Source organism: Mobula birostris, chromosome 6 (assembly GCF_030028105.1).
Source record: "Mobula birostris isolate sMobBir1 chromosome 6, sMobBir1.hap1, whole genome shotgun sequence".
NCBI lineage: Eukaryota > Metazoa > Chordata > Chondrichthyes > Myliobatiformes > Myliobatidae > Mobula > Mobula birostris.
This window is the reverse complement of record NC_092375.1, coordinates 114,089,713-114,109,399: the sequence shown is the minus strand read 5'-3', so window position 1 is coordinate 114,109,399 and position 19,687 is coordinate 114,089,713. Positions and strand designations below refer to the sequence as shown.

Genomic DNA, 19,687 nt, shown 5'->3' with positions numbered 1-19,687 from the left:
CAAGATAGGGATTGGGAGGACCAGCGGAAATAGGGTTGGGGGTGAGCAGCACAGCATCGGGGTAACAAGACTTGAGAACAGTCTTGTTTGCAGCAGCACAGTAGTGAAGCAGTTAGTGTAACACCATTGCACCGCCAGTAACCCAGGTTCAATTCCTGCCGATGTTTGTAAAGAGTTTCTACACTTCCTCTGTGACTGTGTGGGTTTGCTCCGGGTGCTAAAGATTCCTCCCACATTCTAAAGACGTATGGGTTAGTAGGTTAATTGGTCACTTGGGTGTATAGGGTGGTGTGAGCTCATTAGGCCAGAAGTGCCTGCAACTGTGCTGTATCTCTAAATAAAGTAAAGAACAGAGGCTCAGGTTGCAGTAGAAGGAGCGATAATGTAAGAGGGAGGGTGTTTTCAGCTCCCTGTCACTATGGCACCCACGGTCAGCACTCCTACACTCACTGCCTGTCCTCCACCAGTAGCCTGGTGACGAAGTCCTTTGACTCCCGGCTCAGGTCCGTGAACATCTTCTCCTCGAAGGCCACATCGTAGTTCTTCACGTTCAACAAGGTGGACCTGTCGTTCTCTCCAGCGAATGGCGAGATCCCTGTCAACCTGCAGAGGCACACATGCCCCATGGTCAGTTCAGCAAATTACCAATTCCCCAAATTCAACAACATTTTTCACTACATATGCTCAGTGGCCACTTTATTACATACACCTGGTGAACCTGGAGTGGTTTTCTGCTGCTGTAGCCCATCCACTTCAAAGCTTCAATGTGTTGTGCGTTCAGAGACGCTCCTCTGTGCATCACTGTTGTAACGTGTGGTTATTTGTGTTACTGTTGCCTTCCTGTTAGCTTGAACCAGTCTGGCCATTCTCCTCTGGCCTCTCTCGTGAACAAGATGTTTTCACCCATAGAACTGCAACTCACTGGATGTTTTTTTGGATTCTCTATAAACTCTAGAGATTGCTGTGTGTGAAAATCCCAGGAGATCAGCAGTTTCTGAGATACTCAAGCCACCCTGTCTGGCATCAACAATTACTCCATGGTCAAAGTCACTTCAATCACATTTTTTCCCCATCTGAAACTCTTGACCATGTCTGTATGGTTGTTGAGTTGCTGCCACATGACTGTCTGATTAGATATGTGCATTAATGAGCAGGGGTACAGGCGTACCTAATAACGTTGCCACTGAGGGTATGTCAGTGATAATAATCTGATTTTGATCTGATTCACAAAGAAAGTCTCTACTTTTGTAGAAAATTAGAGAGATTTGGCATGTCATTAAGGATTCTGACAAATATCTACAGGTGCACTATTGAAAGTATCCTGACTGTTTGCATCACGTATGGTAAAGAAATTCCAACACATTGCAGCAAAAGGCTACAGAGAGTAGTGGACACAGCTTGGTCCATTATGGGCACAGGCTTCCTCACTGTTGATAGCATCTACAGGAGGCACTGCCTGAAGGAGGTGGCGTTTATCATTGGGAATCTCTGCTATCAGGGCCATGCCCTCTTCTTGCAGCTACCATCAGATAGGAGGTACAGAAGCCTGAAGTCCCACATCATCAGGTTCAAGAACAGCTACATCCCTTCAACAGTTCAATTTGAGAACCAACTCGTATATCTTAACCATATGTTGGCAACGGAACACTACAGACCACCTCTTGCACTGTATGATTGCATTTTATTTTCACTAATGCTATAAGACTACTGAATAGTATGATAAGACAAAATATTGATCTCACAATCTACTTTGTTGTGGCCGCGCACTTACTGTCTTCCTGCACTGCCCTTTCTCTGCACCTGTTACACTGTGAGACACTCTGTTATTGTTTTACCTTGTACTACCCCAATACACTATCGTAATGAATTAATCCGTATGGGCGTATGCAAGGCAAACTCGTCACTATACCTTGGTACTGTGATAATAACAAACTAATCTAAGTGGTCATGATAGATTTGAACTCATATTCCATAAGGATGGGTCTTGCCCACAGCTCATCCTTAGGATGTGTTGGTTGTTTATGTAAATGATGCATTTCACTGTATGTATCAACAAACTTGTGATAAATAGTTAAATTTGAATTTCCAGCATCTGCAGAATTCCTGTTGTTTAAATTTGAATCTGAATGGGTTTGAAAAAAAAAATTGGCCTTGATTGAATAGTGGAACAGAGCTGATGAGCTGGATCACCTAATGCTACTCCTATATCTTACGGAAAGTTGAGGTAATGTAACTGTGAGAAAGAGGGTACCACTTACCCAATGTAGGCGATGACTCCCATGGGCCTGTGGATGGAATTAGACAAACAGTGAGCAGCATTTTCTGACAGAGGGAATGATATTCAGAGAACAGAGAACAGTTCCGCATAGTAAGGCTCCTTGACCCTGATGTTGTGCCAAACTATTAACCTACTCTAAGCCTTCACTTCCACATAGCCCTCCATTTTCTTATCACTCATGTGCCTATCTAAAAGTCTCTTAATTCTCCCTAATATATCTGCCCCTACCACCAGACCTGGCAAGGCGTTCCACACACCCACCACTCTCTGTGCAAACAAATCCTACTTCTGACATCCTCCCTATTCTTTCCTCCAAACATCTTAAAATTATGCCTCCTTGTATTAGTCATTTCTCCCCTGGGAAAAAGTATCTGGTTGTCCACTCAATCTATGCTTCTTATCATCTTGTACACCTCTATCAAACCACCTCTCATCCTTCATTCCTAGCTTGCATGACCTATCCTCATCAGCCATGCTCTCTAATCCGGGCAGCATCCTAGTAAATCTCTCCGAAATGACCACATCCTTCCTATGATGAGGCAACCGGAACAGGACACAACACTCCAAGTGTGGTCTAACTAGGCTTTTACAGAGATGATATGTTACCTTGCAGCCCTTGAACTCAATCCCTCGAACAAAGGGATTCAGAGGATCCCACCCCAACTGCACTGTGCGAGTGCAGTAGCATTGAGGTGCAGTGGGTCAGGAGAAGCGTTAACCTGAGCTGCTGCCTGTCTTCCCACTCCGGTGACATTGAAGATGTGAAAAAGAAAATGAGAGCCCTCCACAGATTACTGATCGATATGTCACCCTTGGGTGCACATAGGTAACCTCATAATTGTTCTGGAGCTGTGGATTAGTTAGGCTGCTGTAATTACTGAGTTTTACAGATACATACATACACAGAATCACACACAGACGCATACAAAAATGCACACACACTCACACAGTGTCAACACACACAGACAGCGCCTCAAATAAAACACACAGAAATGTACACAGTGTCAGACACACACAGACCCAAACACGTACACACTCACAGAACCACAGAGTCTTAGACACACACAAACAAAACTCAGACATGCAGACATACACATATAGGTATGCACAAGCACGTAGACACACATGCACTTATCACACACAGACACATATCACACAAAGACATATCACATACATAGACACACAAACTTCATATACAGACACACATACACATGCACAAATACATATCACATGCATAGACACACACATCACACACATATCACATGTATAGACACACACACACACAATAACAATGTTTCATACCAGATGTCAGTGCCCCGTGAGACGGGAGTCTGATTCACTATCTCTGGCGAGACATACTCGGGTGTCCCGAACAGGCAGTACTGTGGCGTGTCCGGAGTGAACTCCCGAGCGTTCCCGAAGTCACAGATCCGGATGTTCTCACTGGCCAGGTCGGCCATGAGGATGTTATCAGGCTGTTAGCAGATGACAGAAAGGGAGGAGATGGATTACACACACTGAATGGACCATGAGACCCGTTAACCATTCCTAATTCCTGGAATTCATCCCACTACCCTGCTCTCTCACACACTGGAGTGGTTAAAACTGCTCGATGTGTAAAGTGGAAAGGTAATCCTGCAAGGGCAGACGGAAGAAGTCACATTAGCGGCTCCACTTCATTAGGAGTTTGAGGAGTTGAGGAGTTGAAGAGTTTGTCACCAAAGAGTCTTACAAATTTTTACAGCTGTACCTTATCGAGTATTCTGACAGGTTCCCTCAAAGTTCAAAGTAAATTTATTATCAAAATACATATAATTCACCATATACAACCCGGAGATTAATTCTTGTGGGCATACACAGTAAATCCAAAAAACACAATAGAATCAATGAAAGACCGCACCCAACAGGATGGACAAACAACCAAGTGTGCAAAAGACAACAAACTGTGCAAATTCAAAAAATAGTAATAATAAAAAATATAAGCAATAAATATCGAGAACATGAGATTAAGAGCCTTTGAAAGTGAGTCCATAGGCTGTGGGAACAGTTCAGTGATGGGGCAAGTGAAATTGGGTAAAGTTATTCCCTCTGGGTTCAAGAGCCTGATGGTTGAGGGATAATAAATGTTCCTGAACTTGGTGGTGTGGGCCCTGAGGCTCCTGTACCTTCTTCCTGATGGTAGCAGTGAGACGAAAGCATCACCAGTTGGTACGGAGGCTGTGATGCCTCACTCCCAGATGAGCTCAATGCCTTTATGCACACTTTGAAAGGGAGAATAAAACTATAGCTGTACAAATCCCTGGAGCCTCTGGTGACCCCGTGATCTCTGTGTCAGAGGCCGATGTTAGAACATCTTTCAAGATAGTGAACTCTTGCAAGGCATCAAGCCCTGATGGTGTACCTGGTGGGGCTCTGAAAACCTGTGCTAATCAACTGCTCAAGGACATCTTCAATCTCTCACTGCTGTAGTCGGAGGTTCAAAAGGGTGACAATCATACCAGTGTCCAAGAAGAGCAGGGAGAGCTATATCAATGACTAATGCCCAGTGGCTCTCACATCTATGTGATGAAGTGCCCTGAGAGGTTGGGAGGGGTTGAAGGTGAGGGGGGGGGATTTGAGGGAGGGGGAAGGGGAGGGAAATGGATAGGGATATAAGGGGGGAGGAGAGAGACAGAAGGGAGGTGAGTGTGGGGGATTGAAGGGGGTTGAAGTGACATAATTATAAATTCTCCAACAGTCTGTACGAATGGGGAGGCTGCTTCTCAACCCTGTACAGTACAAATGAGAGTTAGCAGAGCCCCAATACACGTGCTCGGAAGGTGCCTGCTTTCAGGACAGAGAAAGTGGTGGTGGGGGCTTACCTTGATGTCCAGGTGAAGGATGTTGTTCTGGTGCAGGTATCTGATTCCCTCCAGTATTTGTTGTATGTAGAACCTCACCTGGTCAAAGAGACATTGGTCAGTGCTGCAGTCAACCCCACCCCTCACTCAGAACCCCCCCCCCCACCCAGCACCCAGCACACCAGTCCCTAGTTATCCATCTATCAGGGTTTCCTTGGACCAAGTGCAAGATGGGGTGCCTCCAAGCTCGGTTCAAATCCCATCCTGGGAAGTTGAGAATTTGAACTTCATTCTAAATATGAAACACATACAAAGTGCTGGAGGTACTCAGCGGGTCAGACAGCATCTACCGAGGGGAATAAACAGTTGATGTTTTGGGCCAAGACCGTTCATAAGGACTTTTGAATATCTGAATAGCTCTGGAAATTAAAACCCGGCTGCCTAACAGAGGGATATAATCTGTTATCTTTACCCAGCCCAGCCTCTATGAAACCCAGGTCAACAGCAATGGGGTTGACTTAAACCTCTGTGAAACGACCCAGAAGACACTGAATTGAATGAAGTCAAGGGATGTCCTACAAACTTGGTGAGTGTGACCTGCTGAGTAGTCATTATCACCAGTCTCATCCCAACAGAGAATGGTTCCTCCCAAAAAAACACACCACCGAGTACACAGATCAGTACAGCACACTACAGACTCATCAGTCTACGGCATTGTGTTGACCAGCTCCACGATCAATCTAACCATTCCCTCCTTTGGAGCTCTTCATCTTTCTTTCATCCACTTGCTTAAGAGACTCCTAAATGTTTCCAATTTACTTGGCTCTACCACCAACCTTGGCAGTGCATTCCAAGCAACCACCACTCTTTGTGTAAAAAACTACCTCTGACATCCCCTTATACTTCAATTTCAATATTACTGGCTTTATTAACCTGAACATTATGCCTTCTCATATTAGCCATTTTTGCCCTGGGAAAAAGTCCGGTTATCCACTCTGTCTTTGTCTCTTATCATCTTCTGCACCTCTATTAATCCATGTCTCATCTTCCTTCGCTCCAAAGTGAAAAGCCGTACCTCACTCAGCCTATCCTCATAAGACATGCTCTCTAATCCATGCAGCATCCTGGTAATTCTCCTCTCCACCCTCTTGAAAGCTTCCACATCCTTCCTATAATGAGGCAACCAGAACTGAACACAATATTCCAAGTGTGATCTAACCTGGGTTTTATAGAACTGCAACTTACTTCATGGCTCTTGAACTCAATTCCCCAACTAATGAACACTATACACCTTCTTAACCACCCTATCAACTTACACAGCAACTTTGAGCGATCTAAGGATATGGACCCCAAGATCCCTCTGTTCCTCCACACTGCTAAGAATCCTGCCATTAATCCAGTACTCTGCCTTCAAGTAAGGTGAGATGGAACTCCTCTGTCCCACTCGCTCTCCTTGGGTGACTATGCTTACACACTCACAAGTCTCACTGCTCACCTCAGTTTCCAAGGCAACGGGTTTCTTGATCAATCGATCAAACAGCTCCTCCTGAGCACAGCTGTGGTCAGAGTTAAGGAGTGGAGACTCACTCAGGCATTGATTGGGATGGAGCAGTTTCGTTAATGAGAGAGACAGTACAGATGTTTCAAAGGTACATTTGATGTCAGAGGAATGTATACAATATACATCTTGAAATGCTTTTTCTTCGCAATCATCCATGAAAAACAGAGGAGTGACCCCAAAGAATGAAAGACAGTTAAATGTTAGAACCCCAAAGCCCCTCCCTCCCATGCGTAAGCGGCAGCAAGCAAGGATCCCCCTCCTCCCACAAGCAAAAAAAAAAGAATCGGCACCCACCAACGAGCACTCAAGCATGCAGCAAAGCAGCAGCAAAGACACGGACTTGCAGTACTCCAAAGACTACTCATTCACCCAGTATTCAACATACCACATGCTCTCTCTCTCCCTAGTAAGGGAGGAAGAGGCGTCTCCATTTCACAGATATAGGTCTGTTCTCCCTGGAGCAGAGGAGGGGACTTGACTAAGTTATATAAAATTCGGAGGGGGTGTAGATCGGATAGGCTGCAACAAGCTTTTGTCTTTATTTACATGGATAGGAAAAGCACGAGGGCGTCACAGCAGTGTATTTGCTAGCATAACTCTATTACAGCGCCAGTTATCAAGGCTCAATTCCGTTGCTATTTGTACATTCTCCCTGTGACTGTGTGGATCTCCTCTGGGTGTTCTGGTTCCCTCCCACATTCTAAAGAATTATGTGTTAGGGTTAGTAAGCTGTGGGCATGCTATGTTTGCACCAGAAGCATGGTGCAAACATTCTCGAACTGTGTTCGTTGGTGACATAAACAATGCATTTGACTGCATGATCCAGGTGTCACAATGCTCACCTGGAATACTGTGAGCAGATTTTGGCCCCTTATCTAAGAAAGTATGCTGGCACTGGAGAGGGTCCAGAAGAATTTTACAAGAATGATCCTGAGAATGAAAGGGTTAACATATGAAGAGCAGTTGACAGCTCTGGGCCTGTACCCGCCGTACCCAAAGAGGGGGATTCTTATTGAAACTTAACAAATTTTGAAAGGACAAAAAAAGAAAATCTGCAGATGCTGGAAATCCGAGCAACACACACAAAATGCTGGAGGAACTCAGCAGGCCAGGCAGCATCTGTGGAAAAAAGTACAGTTGATGTTTTGGGCTGAAACCCTTCAGCAGGACTGGAGAAAAAAAGCTGAGGAGTAAATTTGAAAGGTGGAATGAGGGGAGAGAGAAATGCTAGGTGATGGGTGAAACTTGGAGGGGGAGGGATGAAGCAAAGAGCTAGGAAGTTGATTGGTGACAGATACAGAAGGCCATGGAAGGAAGGAAAAAGGGAGGGAGGGAGCACTAGAGGAGGCAATGGGCAGGCAAGGAGATGACATGAGAGAGGGACAAGGGGATGGGAAATGGTGAAGTGGGAGGGAGAGGCATTACTGGAAATTTGAGAAATTGATGTTCATGCCATCAGGTTGGAGGCTACCCAAACGGAATACAAGGTGTTGTTCCTCCAAACTAAGTGTGTCCTTATCACGACAGTGGAGGAGGCCATGGATGGACGTATCGGAATGGGAATGGGAAGTGGAATTAAAATGGGTGGCCACTGGGAGATCTCGCTTGTTCTGGCGGATGGAGCGTAGATGCTTGGCGAAGTGGTCTCCCAATTTATGTCAGGTCTCACCGATATACAAGAGGCCACACTGGGAGCACTGGACACAGTTTATGACCCCAACAGACTCACAGGTGAAGTGTCGCCTCACTTAGAAGGACTATTTTGGACCCTGAATGGTAGTGAGGGAGGAGGTGTAAGGGCAGGTGTAGCACTTGTTCTGCTTGCAAGGATAAGTGCCAGGAGGGATGAATGGACAAAAGAGTCGCGTAGGGAGCGATCCCTGCGGAAAGTAGAAAGTGGGGGGGGGGGGAAGGAAAGATGTGTTTGGTGGTGGGATCCAGTTGAAAGTGGTGTAAGCTTTAGAGAATTATGTGCTGGACGCAGAGGCTGGTGGGGTGGTAGGTGAGGACAAGAAGAACCCTATCCCTGGTAGTGTGGCGGTGGGATGGGTTAAGAGCAGACATGCGTGAAATGGAAGAGATGTGGTTGAGGGCAGCATTGATGGTGGAGGAAGGGAAGTCCCTTTCTTTGAAAAAGAAGGACATCTCCCTCATTCTAGAATGAAAAACCACATCCTGGGAGCAAATGCAGCGGAGCCGTTGGAATTGAGAGAAGGGGATGGGGTTTTTACAAGTAGCAGGGTGGGACAAGGTATAGTCCAGGTAGCTGTGAGAGTCCATTGGTTTATACTGTAATAAACATCAGTGGTTAAGCTGTCTCCTGAGATAGAGACAGTGAGATCGAGAAAGGAAAGGGAAGTATCTAAAATGGACCAGGTGAATTTGAGTGCAGAGTGGAAGTTGGAGGCAAAGTGGATGAAATCCATGAGTTCAGCACAGGTGCAGGAAATAACACCAATGCAGTCGTTGATGTAGCATAGGAAAAGTGCAGGACGGTCACCAGTAAGGTTTGGAACATAGACTGTTCCACGTAGCTGACAAACAGGCAGACCTAGCTGGGACCAATGCGAGTGCCCAAAGCTACCCCTTTTGTTTGAAGGATGTGGGAGGACTAGATAGAGTGAATATGGAGAGAATGTTTCCTATAGTGGGGGAGTCTAGGACCGGAGGGTACAGCTTCAGAATAGAAGTATGTCCCTTTAGAACAGAGATGGAGAGGAATTTATCTAGCTAGAGGATGGTGAATCTGCGGACTTCATTGCCACATACAGCTGTGGAGGCCTAGTCATTTGGTATATTTAAAGCAGAGGTTGATATATTCTTGACTCGTAAGGGTGTCAAAGGTTACAAGGAGAAGGCAAGAAAATGGGGTTGAGGGGGAAAATAAATCAGCCGTGATGGAATGGTGGAGCAGACTCAACGAGCTGAATGGTCCCCAGCCCTGGAGACAGGGCCCACATGGAGAGGATACAGTTCCAGGATGATGGTGACACTGTTCTTCTTCTCGAAGGCATCGTGAAAGTAGACGATTCTCTCATGGTCGAGGCGGGACAAGATCTCGAGCTCCCGAATGGCATCCTCCCTGGGAGTGGCGCGAAAGGAGACCAGCTTGGCCGCATAGTCGAGGTTACTGCTCTTCTCCGTGACCTGCTTCACGCAGGAAAATGCACCGCTTATGGTGAAGGGAGGAATGGATGCTAGTTAAATGCAGTGTACTCAGAAACATACCATTTGATCTTATAGAACCCTTGAAAGCAAAAGAATACTTTGCCACGCATTTCTCTAGAGATGGAAGGGAGTCACAGATTTAGAGAGTCATCGAGTACTACAGCCTGGAAAAAGGCCCTTCAGCCTCACTGGTTATTGTCAACTGAGCTCTCTCCCTCCTAGTCCTAGTTGCCCGCATTTGGCCATAACCCTTGTAGACACTCCTCGCAATTGTACCCGCCTTGCTCACTTCCTCTGGCAGCTCATTCCAGGTACTCTCTATCCTCTGTGTGAAGAAGTTACCTCTCAGATCTCTTTTAAATCTCTCCCCTCTTATCTTGTAGCTGTGCCCTGTTCTGTATTCACCAACCCTGCCAAAAGACAATGGTTGTCTGTTTTATCCATATGCCTCATGATTTTACAAACTTCTATGTGGTCACCCCTCATTCTCCTGTGCTCCAGTGTAGCCAGTCACTCCCTATAACTCAGGGAGACCTGACTGAGGGCATTATGATAACGTGTGGATTTACAGCAGCATCTTATCTTCTGACTGGGCACTTATAGCCTTCCCAACTCAACAACGAATGCAAAAACTTCAGGTTGTCAGTGTTCTCCTCTGCATCTCACACTCCCAGTGTTCTGATTGCATTCCATTCCCCTGAGTTTGATTGGAAACACATCAGATTGGACAGCAAAAAAGATCTACAACTACTGGAAATCTGAGAAAAAGACAGACACTCAAATGGGTCAGGCAGCAATAAGATCTGAATGCAAGGAGGTGTCTGGGACCAGATTTGATCTCATTTAGCATCATAAGAAATAGTTTGGATGATTATTTTCTGGATTTCAATTTGTGGGATCTTTCCGTGTTCAAACCAGTCTCCACCCTTCCTGTTTCCCACACTGCACTAGCCTTCCCACCACCACTGAGGACATCTTCAGAAAGTGATGTCTCTCTCTCCCTTCTCCCTCTGTGGTTTCCAGCTCTCCCATTCTTCATCTCTCACAGACTTTTAGTTCATCACTCACCCCCACCCACTCACATCCCACCCCTTCACCTGGTCTCACCTATCACTTGCCAGCTTGCATTCCTCCCCCATCCCTATCTTCTTATTCTGGCTTCTGCCCCCTTCCTCTCTAGTCCCGATGAAGGGTCTTGGCTCAAAACATGGACTGTTTATTCCACTCCATAAATGCTGCCTGACCTGTTGAGTTCCGCCAGCATTTTGTGTGTGTTGCCCATCTAAGGTAGTCCCATTCTCCCATGTTTGGCCCATATCCCTCTAAATCTTTCCTATCCATGTATCTGTCCAAATATTGTTATTGTACCTGTCTCAAATACTTCATCTGGCAGTTTGTTCTATAAGCTCACTAACTACTGTGTGTGAAAAAGTTTCCCCTCAAGTTCCTATTAATCTTTTCCCTCTCAACTTAAACTTACGCCCACTAGTTCTTGATTCCCTGAACCTTGGAAAAAGACTGCGTGCATTACTCCAACTATATCCCTCATGATTTTATATACTGTACCTCAATATGATCACCTATCAATCTCCTATGCTCTAATAAAGACCCAGCCTGGCTAATCTCTCCCTACAACCCAGTCCCTCAAGCCCAGCCAACATCCTCATAAATCTTTTCTGCATTCTTCCCAGCTTAATGGCATCTTTCCTCCAGCAGGGTAGCATGATGGCATAGCGGTTAGCACAACACTATTACAGCATCTATGATCAGAAGATCAGGGTTTGATTCCCGCTGCTGTCTGTAAGAAATTTGTACATATTCCGATGATGGCATGGGTTTTCTCCGGGTGCTCCAGTTTCCTCCCACATTCTAAAGGTTAGGATTAGTGATTGTGGACATGCTAAGTTGGCAACAGAGAAATGGCGACACTCGTAGGCTGACCCAGCACATCCTCGGACTGTGTTGGCTGTTAATGTAAACAATGCACTTCACTGTATATTTTAATGTACACATGATAAATAAATCCAATCTTTAATTGTTAGAGCAAGTTGTTCAACAGAAATCTGGCCCAGAATCAGTTGAATAAGTGGGCTAAGAGGTTTGTAGGTTGGAAGCCCAGAAATGGCCTGTCTGGGTTTGGAGGTCCATCAGCGTGTATGGATGGGGTTGTGGGAAAGAGATTTGCTGTTTGTTTTACTGTTGCTCTTGTGTCGGCTGTATTACTCTGTTGAACATTGTGGGCATGCTATGTTGGTGCCGAAATGTGTGGCAACGCTTGCTGGCACATCCTTGGCACATCCTCAGATGGTGTTGGTTGTGAACTAAATGACACACTTCACTGTACGTTTTGATGTACATGTGATAAATAAATGAATCTGAATCCTCAGATTGTGTTGGCTGTTAACACAAATGACACATTGCACTGCATGTTTCGATGTACATGTGACGGACAAATAAATCTAATCTAATCTAACACTCACCGGCCAATCTCTTGGTGGACGTCATAGTAGTCAGTCAGCAGTCTCATCTTCCGCAGGATTGTCTCTTCATCGTCCATTGCCTCATTGCTCTCAGCTTTTCCTGGGAGAGAGGAAGGAAACAGGGAATGTCTGTGATCCGACACTGCTCTCAGCCAATCAATCATTCTTAATCTCGATTCATCACACTAGCCAATACAGGAAATCTTAACGGCTAGTGTAATGCTTTACAGCACTTGTAACCGGGGTTCAATTCTCGCTGCTGTCCGCAAGGAGTTTGTACGTTCTCTCTGTGACTGTGTGTGTTTCCTTCCACACCCCAAAGACGTACGGGTTGGTGCTTGGTATGTGGTGGGCATGCATGGTGACTCTTGCAGGCTGCCCCAGCCCATCGCTGGACTGTGTTGATTGTTGACACAATATGCTTGTGCACTTCAATATATGTTGCAATGTTTTTGATGTACATGTGACCATCAAAGATCTTTATTTTTATCCTTAAAGATTGCAAACAGCAACTTATATTGAACATAAGAATATAAGGACATACTGTGAGAACCAGGAACAGGAGTCGGCTGGCTGGCCCTTGGAGTCTGCTCCATCATTCAATAAGATCGTGGCTGATCTGGTCATGAACAGAATAGCCACTCTATCTTTTCTCTTTGGAGGCAAAGGATGATCAGAAGTGACTTGATGAGAGGTGTACAAGATGATAAAGGTATAGATTGAGTGGACAGTCAGAGACTTTTTCCCAGGGTGGAACTGGCTAATACAAGAGGGAATAACTTTACGGTGACTGGGGTAAGTATAAGGATGTTGAGATAAGTTTTTTCACACAGAGTGGCGTGTGCATGGAACACCCTGCCAGGGGCGGTGGTAAAGACAGATACATTAGGGGCGGATGGATGATAGAAAAATGGAGGACTATGTGGAAAGGAAGGGTTAGATTGGTCTTAGAGTAGGTTAAAGGGTTGGCACAACATTGTTGGATGAAGGGTCTGTAGTGTGTTTATCTATTTGTCTGTTTACTTATTAATTTATATTTAGAGATACAGCAGGGACAGGCCCTTCTGGCCCAAGGAGCCACACCACTGAGCAACCCCAATTTAACACTCGCCTAATCATAGGGCAATTGACAGTGACCAACTCATCTACTAACTGGTACATCTTTGGGCTGCGGGAGGAAACCGAGCAAGTGGAGAAAAACCACACGGTTCACGCACAAACTCTCACCAGACGGTGCAAGAACTGAACCCTGAACTCTGGAATGCCCCGAGCTATAAGAGTGTTGCGCCAACCACTGTAGCACCCCTATTGTTGTACGTTGTACGCCTCTACGTTCTCTGTTACACATTCTATGCGTTGTGTTGAATGTTCTATGCCTTATGTTCTACATTATACATTCTCTGCTGTATGTGCAGGTAGTATGGTGAATCAGGTTCACGACGGCACCATCTCCAGTCTCCTGAGCCTCGGGATGTTTCCATGTGAGTGGGCATTACCCCACGTCCTACCCTTCTGCACAGTCAGCTCTGCCTTGCAGGACACCTCTCCAGCCAGGTTGCGGGCCGTGCAGGTGTAGACGCCGCTGTCAGACGCGGTGGTGTTGAGGATCACCAGGGAGCACTCGCTGTCATCGTACACGAAGGACAGGTGACTGCTCTCCATCAGCAAGGTGTCGTCCTACAGAGAGAACGGCAAAGAAATATGGTCACTTATTGTCCCACAGGGTCAAAGTGGGCGGATCTGTGAGGTGATCAGACTGTATGGGTTGTTAGAGGAGCAGTCATGTGGGGAAAGTTCAGAATGGGCGGGTCTGAGGGCTGGTCAATAATTGGCTGGAAAGTCATTATGTTTGGGATCATAAGTCTGTCATTGGTTGGAAGGCTAGTGTGGGTGGGACAGATATGTGGTCAGTAATTGGCTAGAAGTTGTGTGAGTGAGTGAGTGAGTGTGTGTGTGTGTGTGTGTGTGTGTGTGTGTGTGGCTGATGCACTCAGCTATTGGCTAGAGGGTAGTGTGGGTGGGGCAGGGACTTGGTCACAAATTGACCAGAGCATAGTGTCGGTAGGACTGTGTTGACCAGTCTTGGCTAAAGGTCTTGTGTAGGTGGGGCTGAGATGTGGTCAGTCATTTGCCAGAAGGTCTGTATGGTTGCATCTGAGAAATGGTCAGTCTTTGGCCAGATGACCTGTGTGGCTAGGACTGGGAAGCAATCATTTGGTGATATTACGGGTGTGTCAATAACCATCAGTCTTTGCCCCCAAGTCTCCAAGTTGGCCATGACCATCCCCTACCCCACTCTGATGTTAATGGGACTTACTTTGTACCAGTGAATATCTGGCACTGGCTTCCCTTCTACCACAACAGCCAGCCTGGCTGTCTCCTCCGGCCTCACCTCCACATCTTCCATTATAGATTCAAACCGTGGCGCCTCTGAAAGACAAGTCCAAGTGTTAGAATGTCTGTTGGGGCTTGAAGGTTAAGTCCCACCAAGATCTGAAAATTAAAAAAAAACGGAAATGCTGGTAAAACTCAGTGGGTCAGGCAGCATCTGTGGAGGTAAGTGGACAGACTCGGAGAAAGCAAACTCCTTTCCCATCCTCTCACACAGACGGGTCTCCAATCCCAGGACAGGCTGCCTCCAGGCCTCCAACCTCCAGAGCACACAGCTGGCACAGTCAAGATTCGGTGCAAGATTTTGGAGGCACAATCCGCTCAGGCCCATTTACTTGCTCTAAAGATTAAAGATCAGCTTTGTTTGTCACAAGTACATCGTTTGCGTCAATGACCAGCACAGTCCGAAGATGTGCTGCGGGTAGCCCGCAAGTGTCACCATGCTGTGTGAGGGTTGCTGACCTCGCCAGCTTCATCACGGCACAGACCTCCCCACCACTGAGGACATCTTCAAAAGGTGGCGCCCCCAAGAAGACGACTTCCATCATCAGGAACCTCTACCATCAAGGAAGAGATCATCATCATCATCATCATCATCAGGTGCCATGCCCAGTTTGACTGCCATGGCCCACACACTCCTGTTTTGGGTCAAGTGGATCAATTCGTTGGTATTCATTTCCAGTTCTCTGGCCACTGTCTCCATCATCATTTGTCTTTGTCTTCCTCTTGCTTTCTTCCCTTCAATCTCTCCCATAATTACCGCATTCTAACTCCTCTTTCCTAATCACATGTCCAATGAAGTTACGTTGCCTTTTCATGATCTCATACATTATTTCTCTTTTTGTGTTTGCTCTGTTCATGACATCCTCGTTAGATATTCATTTCATCCATGATATTCTTTGCATCCTCCTCAAAAACCACATTTCTGCTGCTACAGTTCGTTTCCTCATGTTACTGGATATTGTCCAACATTCTGAGCCATATAACGTAACTGGATAAACGTAACATTTCAGTACTCTGAGGCGGGTTGTCATGCCTAGTTTAGTACAGTATTGGTCAGTATACTCTTCATTCTGGTAAAGGTGTCTTTTGTCATCCCTATTCTTCTTTTGATGTCCAAGTCGCACCTTGAAGAGATACAGGAACCTAAAGACACACTCAATGCATAGGGACAGCTTTTCCCCTCTGCTATCAGATTACTGGACAGTGCATGAAGCCATGAACACTACCTCATTATTTTACTCTCTGTTTTCTCTATATATGCACTACGTTTTTTAAATATTGTAATTTCATAGTAATTTTTAGCCCTGATTCTGAGGCTGGATATTTTGGATTTAGATGAAGGTTCTGGACCCAGATGTTGACTGTCCATTTCCCTCCATGGATGCTGCCCGACCTGCTGAGTTTCTCCAGCAGATTGTGTGTTGCTGCAGATACCAGCATCTGCCGTCTTGTGTATCCAAACCGCTGGGTGAGCCAGTCAAGCAGCATCTGTGAAGGTCCATATTTTGGCTTTAGATCATCCCTTTGCCTCACGGATGCTGCTCGACCTGATGAGTAGCTGTTAGCGTACGCTGTTACAGCATCATCGCGGTGCAATTCCCGCTGCTGTCCGTAAGGAGTTGGTACGTTCTCCTCGTGACCATGGGGATTGACACTGGTGCTCTGGTTTTGTAGGTTAAAGTACTGGTTAGTAGGCTAATGAGTGTGGGCAAGCTATGTTGGCACAAGAAGCGCAGGGATACTTGCAGGCTGCCCCCAGCACAATCTCACCAATTTGATGAAAAACAACGCGTTTCATTGTGTATTTGGCTTAATAAAGCTAATTTTAGATCTTAATCTGATTTCAGAAAAGATGAAAGGTTAGCTTTATTCATCACACGCACATCAAAACATACAGAGAAATACATTGTTTGCATCAACAACCAACACAGTCTGAAGATGTGCTGGGAGAAGCTCACACGTGTCACCACTCTTCCAGTGTCAACGTAGCATGTCCACAATTTACTAACCTGAACACGACATCTTTGGAATGTGGGAGGACACCCATAGGATCACAAGCAGCAGAGGGTGAATGAGGAGAGAGTGAGGGAACTGGGGTCCTGGTGAGTGAGGAAGGAATGAAGGTGCTAGGGCTGTAGTCAGTGAGAAGGGAATGAGGGAACAAGTTTCCCCATGAATGAGGAGGGAATGAGGGAACTGGGGTCCCTGTGAATGAGGAAGGAGTGAGGGAACAGGTATCCCCATGAATGAGGAGAGAGTGAGGGAACTGGGGTCCTGGTGAGTGAGGAAGGAATGAAGGTACTAGGACCATGAATGAGGAGGGAATGAGGGAACTGGGGTCACAGGGAGGAAGGAATGAAGGTACTAGGGCTGTAGTCAGTGAGGGTACTAGGGCCCTAGTCAGTGAGAAAGGAGTGAGGAAGGAATGAGGGTACTAGGGCCGTAGTCAGTGAGGAGGGAGTGAGGGAACTGGGTGTCTCTGTGAATGAGGGAACTAGGGCCATAGTCAGTGAGGAAGGAGGAGGGAATGAGGGAACTGGGGTCCCTGTAAATGAGGAGGGAGTGAGGGAACTGGGGTTCCTGTGAGTGAGGAAGGAATGAAGGTACGAGGGCTCTGGTGAGCGAGGAAGGAGTGAGTGTACTAGGGCTATAGTCAGTGAGGAAAGAATGAGGGAACTGGGGTCCCTGTGAATGAGGAAGGACTGAGGGTACCAAGGCCGTAGTCAGTGAGGGGGAAGTGAGGGCACTAGGGCCATTGTCAGTGAGAAGGGAGTGAGGGAATGGGTGTCCCTGTGAATGAGGAGGGAGTGAGGTACTAGGACCCTAGTCAGTGAGGAGGGAGTGAGGGAACTGGGGCCCTGGTGACTGAGGAAGGAGTGAGGATAGTAGTGCATCATTGAGTGAGGAGGGTGTGAGGGAACGGGGGTCCCAGTTTATATAGTATATGTACTTGTGTTTTTGACAATAAACTTGATTTTGACCTGTCCAACTGCCTTTTAAATGCTGTTAATGTAAACGCCTTAACCAGTTCCTCTGGCAACTTGTTCTATCCTCGGGAGAAAACGTTGCCCCTGAGTTTTCTATTAAATCTCTCCCTGTCACTTTCAACTTCTGCCCTTCGGGTTTTGATTCAGCAACCTGTGAAACAGACTGTGTGTTTTCAGTCTATTAAATATCCCTCATGGTTTTATACACCTCAAAAAAGGTCACCCCCTCATTTATGTACACTGCAAAGAATAAAGACCTAGTCAGCCTAATCTCTCCTTATAGCTTGGGCCCTTGAGTCCTGGCAACATTCCCAAAAATCTCTGCATACTTTCCAGTTTAATTATACCTTTTCTACAACAGGGCGACCAAAACAGAACACAATACTCCAGGTGCAGCCTCACCAACATCTTCTACAACTGCATCATAATGCCACCACTCCCATACTCAGCGCCCTGACTGATGAAGACCAGCATGCTAAATGCCTTCTTCACCGGCCTGTCTACTTGTGATGCCATTTTCCATAAGACCATAGGAAACAGGAGCAGCATTAGGCCAGTCAACCCGTTGAGTCTGCTCTGCACTCCACAATGAGAACTCCATTCTCCTGTCTTCTCCCTGTAAACCTTGACATGCTTACTAATCAAGAATCTATCAACCTCCATTTTAGATATACCAAAATCACTTGGCCTCCACAGGTGTCTGTGGCAATGAATTCCACAGATTCTCCACTCTCTGGAGAAAGAAATTACTCCTCATTTCTGCTCTAAAGCTTGTATTCTGAGTCTGTGCCCCCAGGTCCTAAACTCTCCCACTATAGGAAACATCCTCTCCCCTCCACTCTCTATCTAGGCCTTTCAATATTCTGTAGGTTTCAATGAGATTCCCTCCTCATTCTTATAAACTCCAGCGAGTATAAGGCCAGAGCCATCAAATGCTCTTCATACATTAACATTTTCATTCCCACAATCATTCTCATGAACCTCGTCTGGAGTCTCTCTCCAATTTTTCTCCTTGTACATGTGATAGATAAATGAATCTGAATCCCTAAGTCAATGAGTCGTGATGCCAGGGCCTGATGGTTGAGGCTCCTAAGTTGGCATGTCCTATGTCTGCGAATCCGGGCCAGGGACTGGAGGTGGCCCATCCTGGCGCTGGAGGTGGAGGGGTGGGTGGGTGTGTGTGTGTCTGTGTTTGTGTGTCTTTGTGTTTGTGTGTTTGTTTGTGTGTGTGTGTATGTGTGTGTGTGTGTGTGTGTGTGTGTGTGTGTGCCTGTGTGTGTCTCTGTGTGTGCATGTGTGTGTGTGAGTCTGTGTGTGTGTGTGTGTGTGTGTTTCTGTGTATGTCTTTACATGTGTGTGTGTGTGTGTCTGTGTGTGTGTGTGTGTGTGTGTGTTTGTCTGTGTGTGTGTGTGTGTGTGTGTGTGTGTGTGTGTGTGTGTGTGTGTTTATGTGTATGCACATTTTTGGGCTGCCCAAGCACATGCTCAGACTGAGTTCGTTAACTTAAAACAACTCATTTCACTGTATATTTTCATGTATATGTGATAAGAGTGGGGCGTGGCCAAGTGGTTAAGGCCTTCGTCTAGTGATCTGAAGGTCGCTAGTTCGAGCCTTGGCTAAGGGAATGTGTTGTGTCTTTGAGCAAGGTACTTAACCACACATTGCTCTGCGACGACACTGGTGCCAAGTTGTATGGGTCCTAGTGCCCTTCCCTTGGACAACATTGGTGTTGTGGAGAGGGGAGACTTCCAGCATGGGCAACTGCTGGTCTTCCACACAACCTTGCCCAGGCCTGCGCCCTGGAAACCTTCCAAGGCGTAAATCCACGGTCTCACGAGACTAATGGATGCCTATAAATATATGTGATAAATAAATCTGAAACTATCTGGATTGAACTCCATCTGCCCTTCATTGGCCCACTTACCCAGCTGATCCAGACCCCCCCCCCTTCGTTCTCCTGTAACCCCAAGAGAGATTA

General features: G+C 46.3%; 1 protein-coding gene across 10 annotated transcripts in view; it reads right to left on the bottom strand.

The window, feature by feature from the left end:
- Window positions 1-19,687, bottom strand: part of spega (striated muscle enriched protein kinase a) — a 392,740-nt gene that overhangs the window by 74,039 nt on the left and 299,014 nt on the right. For 9 of the 10 annotated variants that reach the window (XM_072261057.1, XM_072261052.1, XM_072261054.1 and 6 more), the window contains 9 exons: window positions 14,645-14,757; window positions 13,824-14,004; window positions 12,328-12,427; window positions 9,651-9,851; window positions 6,614-6,674; window positions 5,140-5,217; window positions 3,581-3,753; window positions 2,259-2,285; window positions 451-603 (listed from right to left, as the gene is read on the bottom strand). In XM_072261057.1, the coding sequence (XP_072117158.1) occupies window positions 451-603; window positions 2,259-2,285; window positions 3,581-3,753; window positions 5,140-5,217; window positions 6,614-6,674; window positions 9,651-9,851; window positions 12,328-12,427; window positions 13,824-14,004; window positions 14,645-14,757 (1,087 nt within the window). The remainder of the gene's footprint in view (window positions 1-450; window positions 604-2,258; window positions 2,286-3,580; window positions 3,754-5,139; window positions 5,218-6,613; window positions 6,675-9,650; window positions 9,852-12,327; window positions 12,428-13,823; window positions 14,005-14,644; window positions 14,758-19,687) is intronic. The other variant, XM_072261055.1, reaches the window with a different exon arrangement.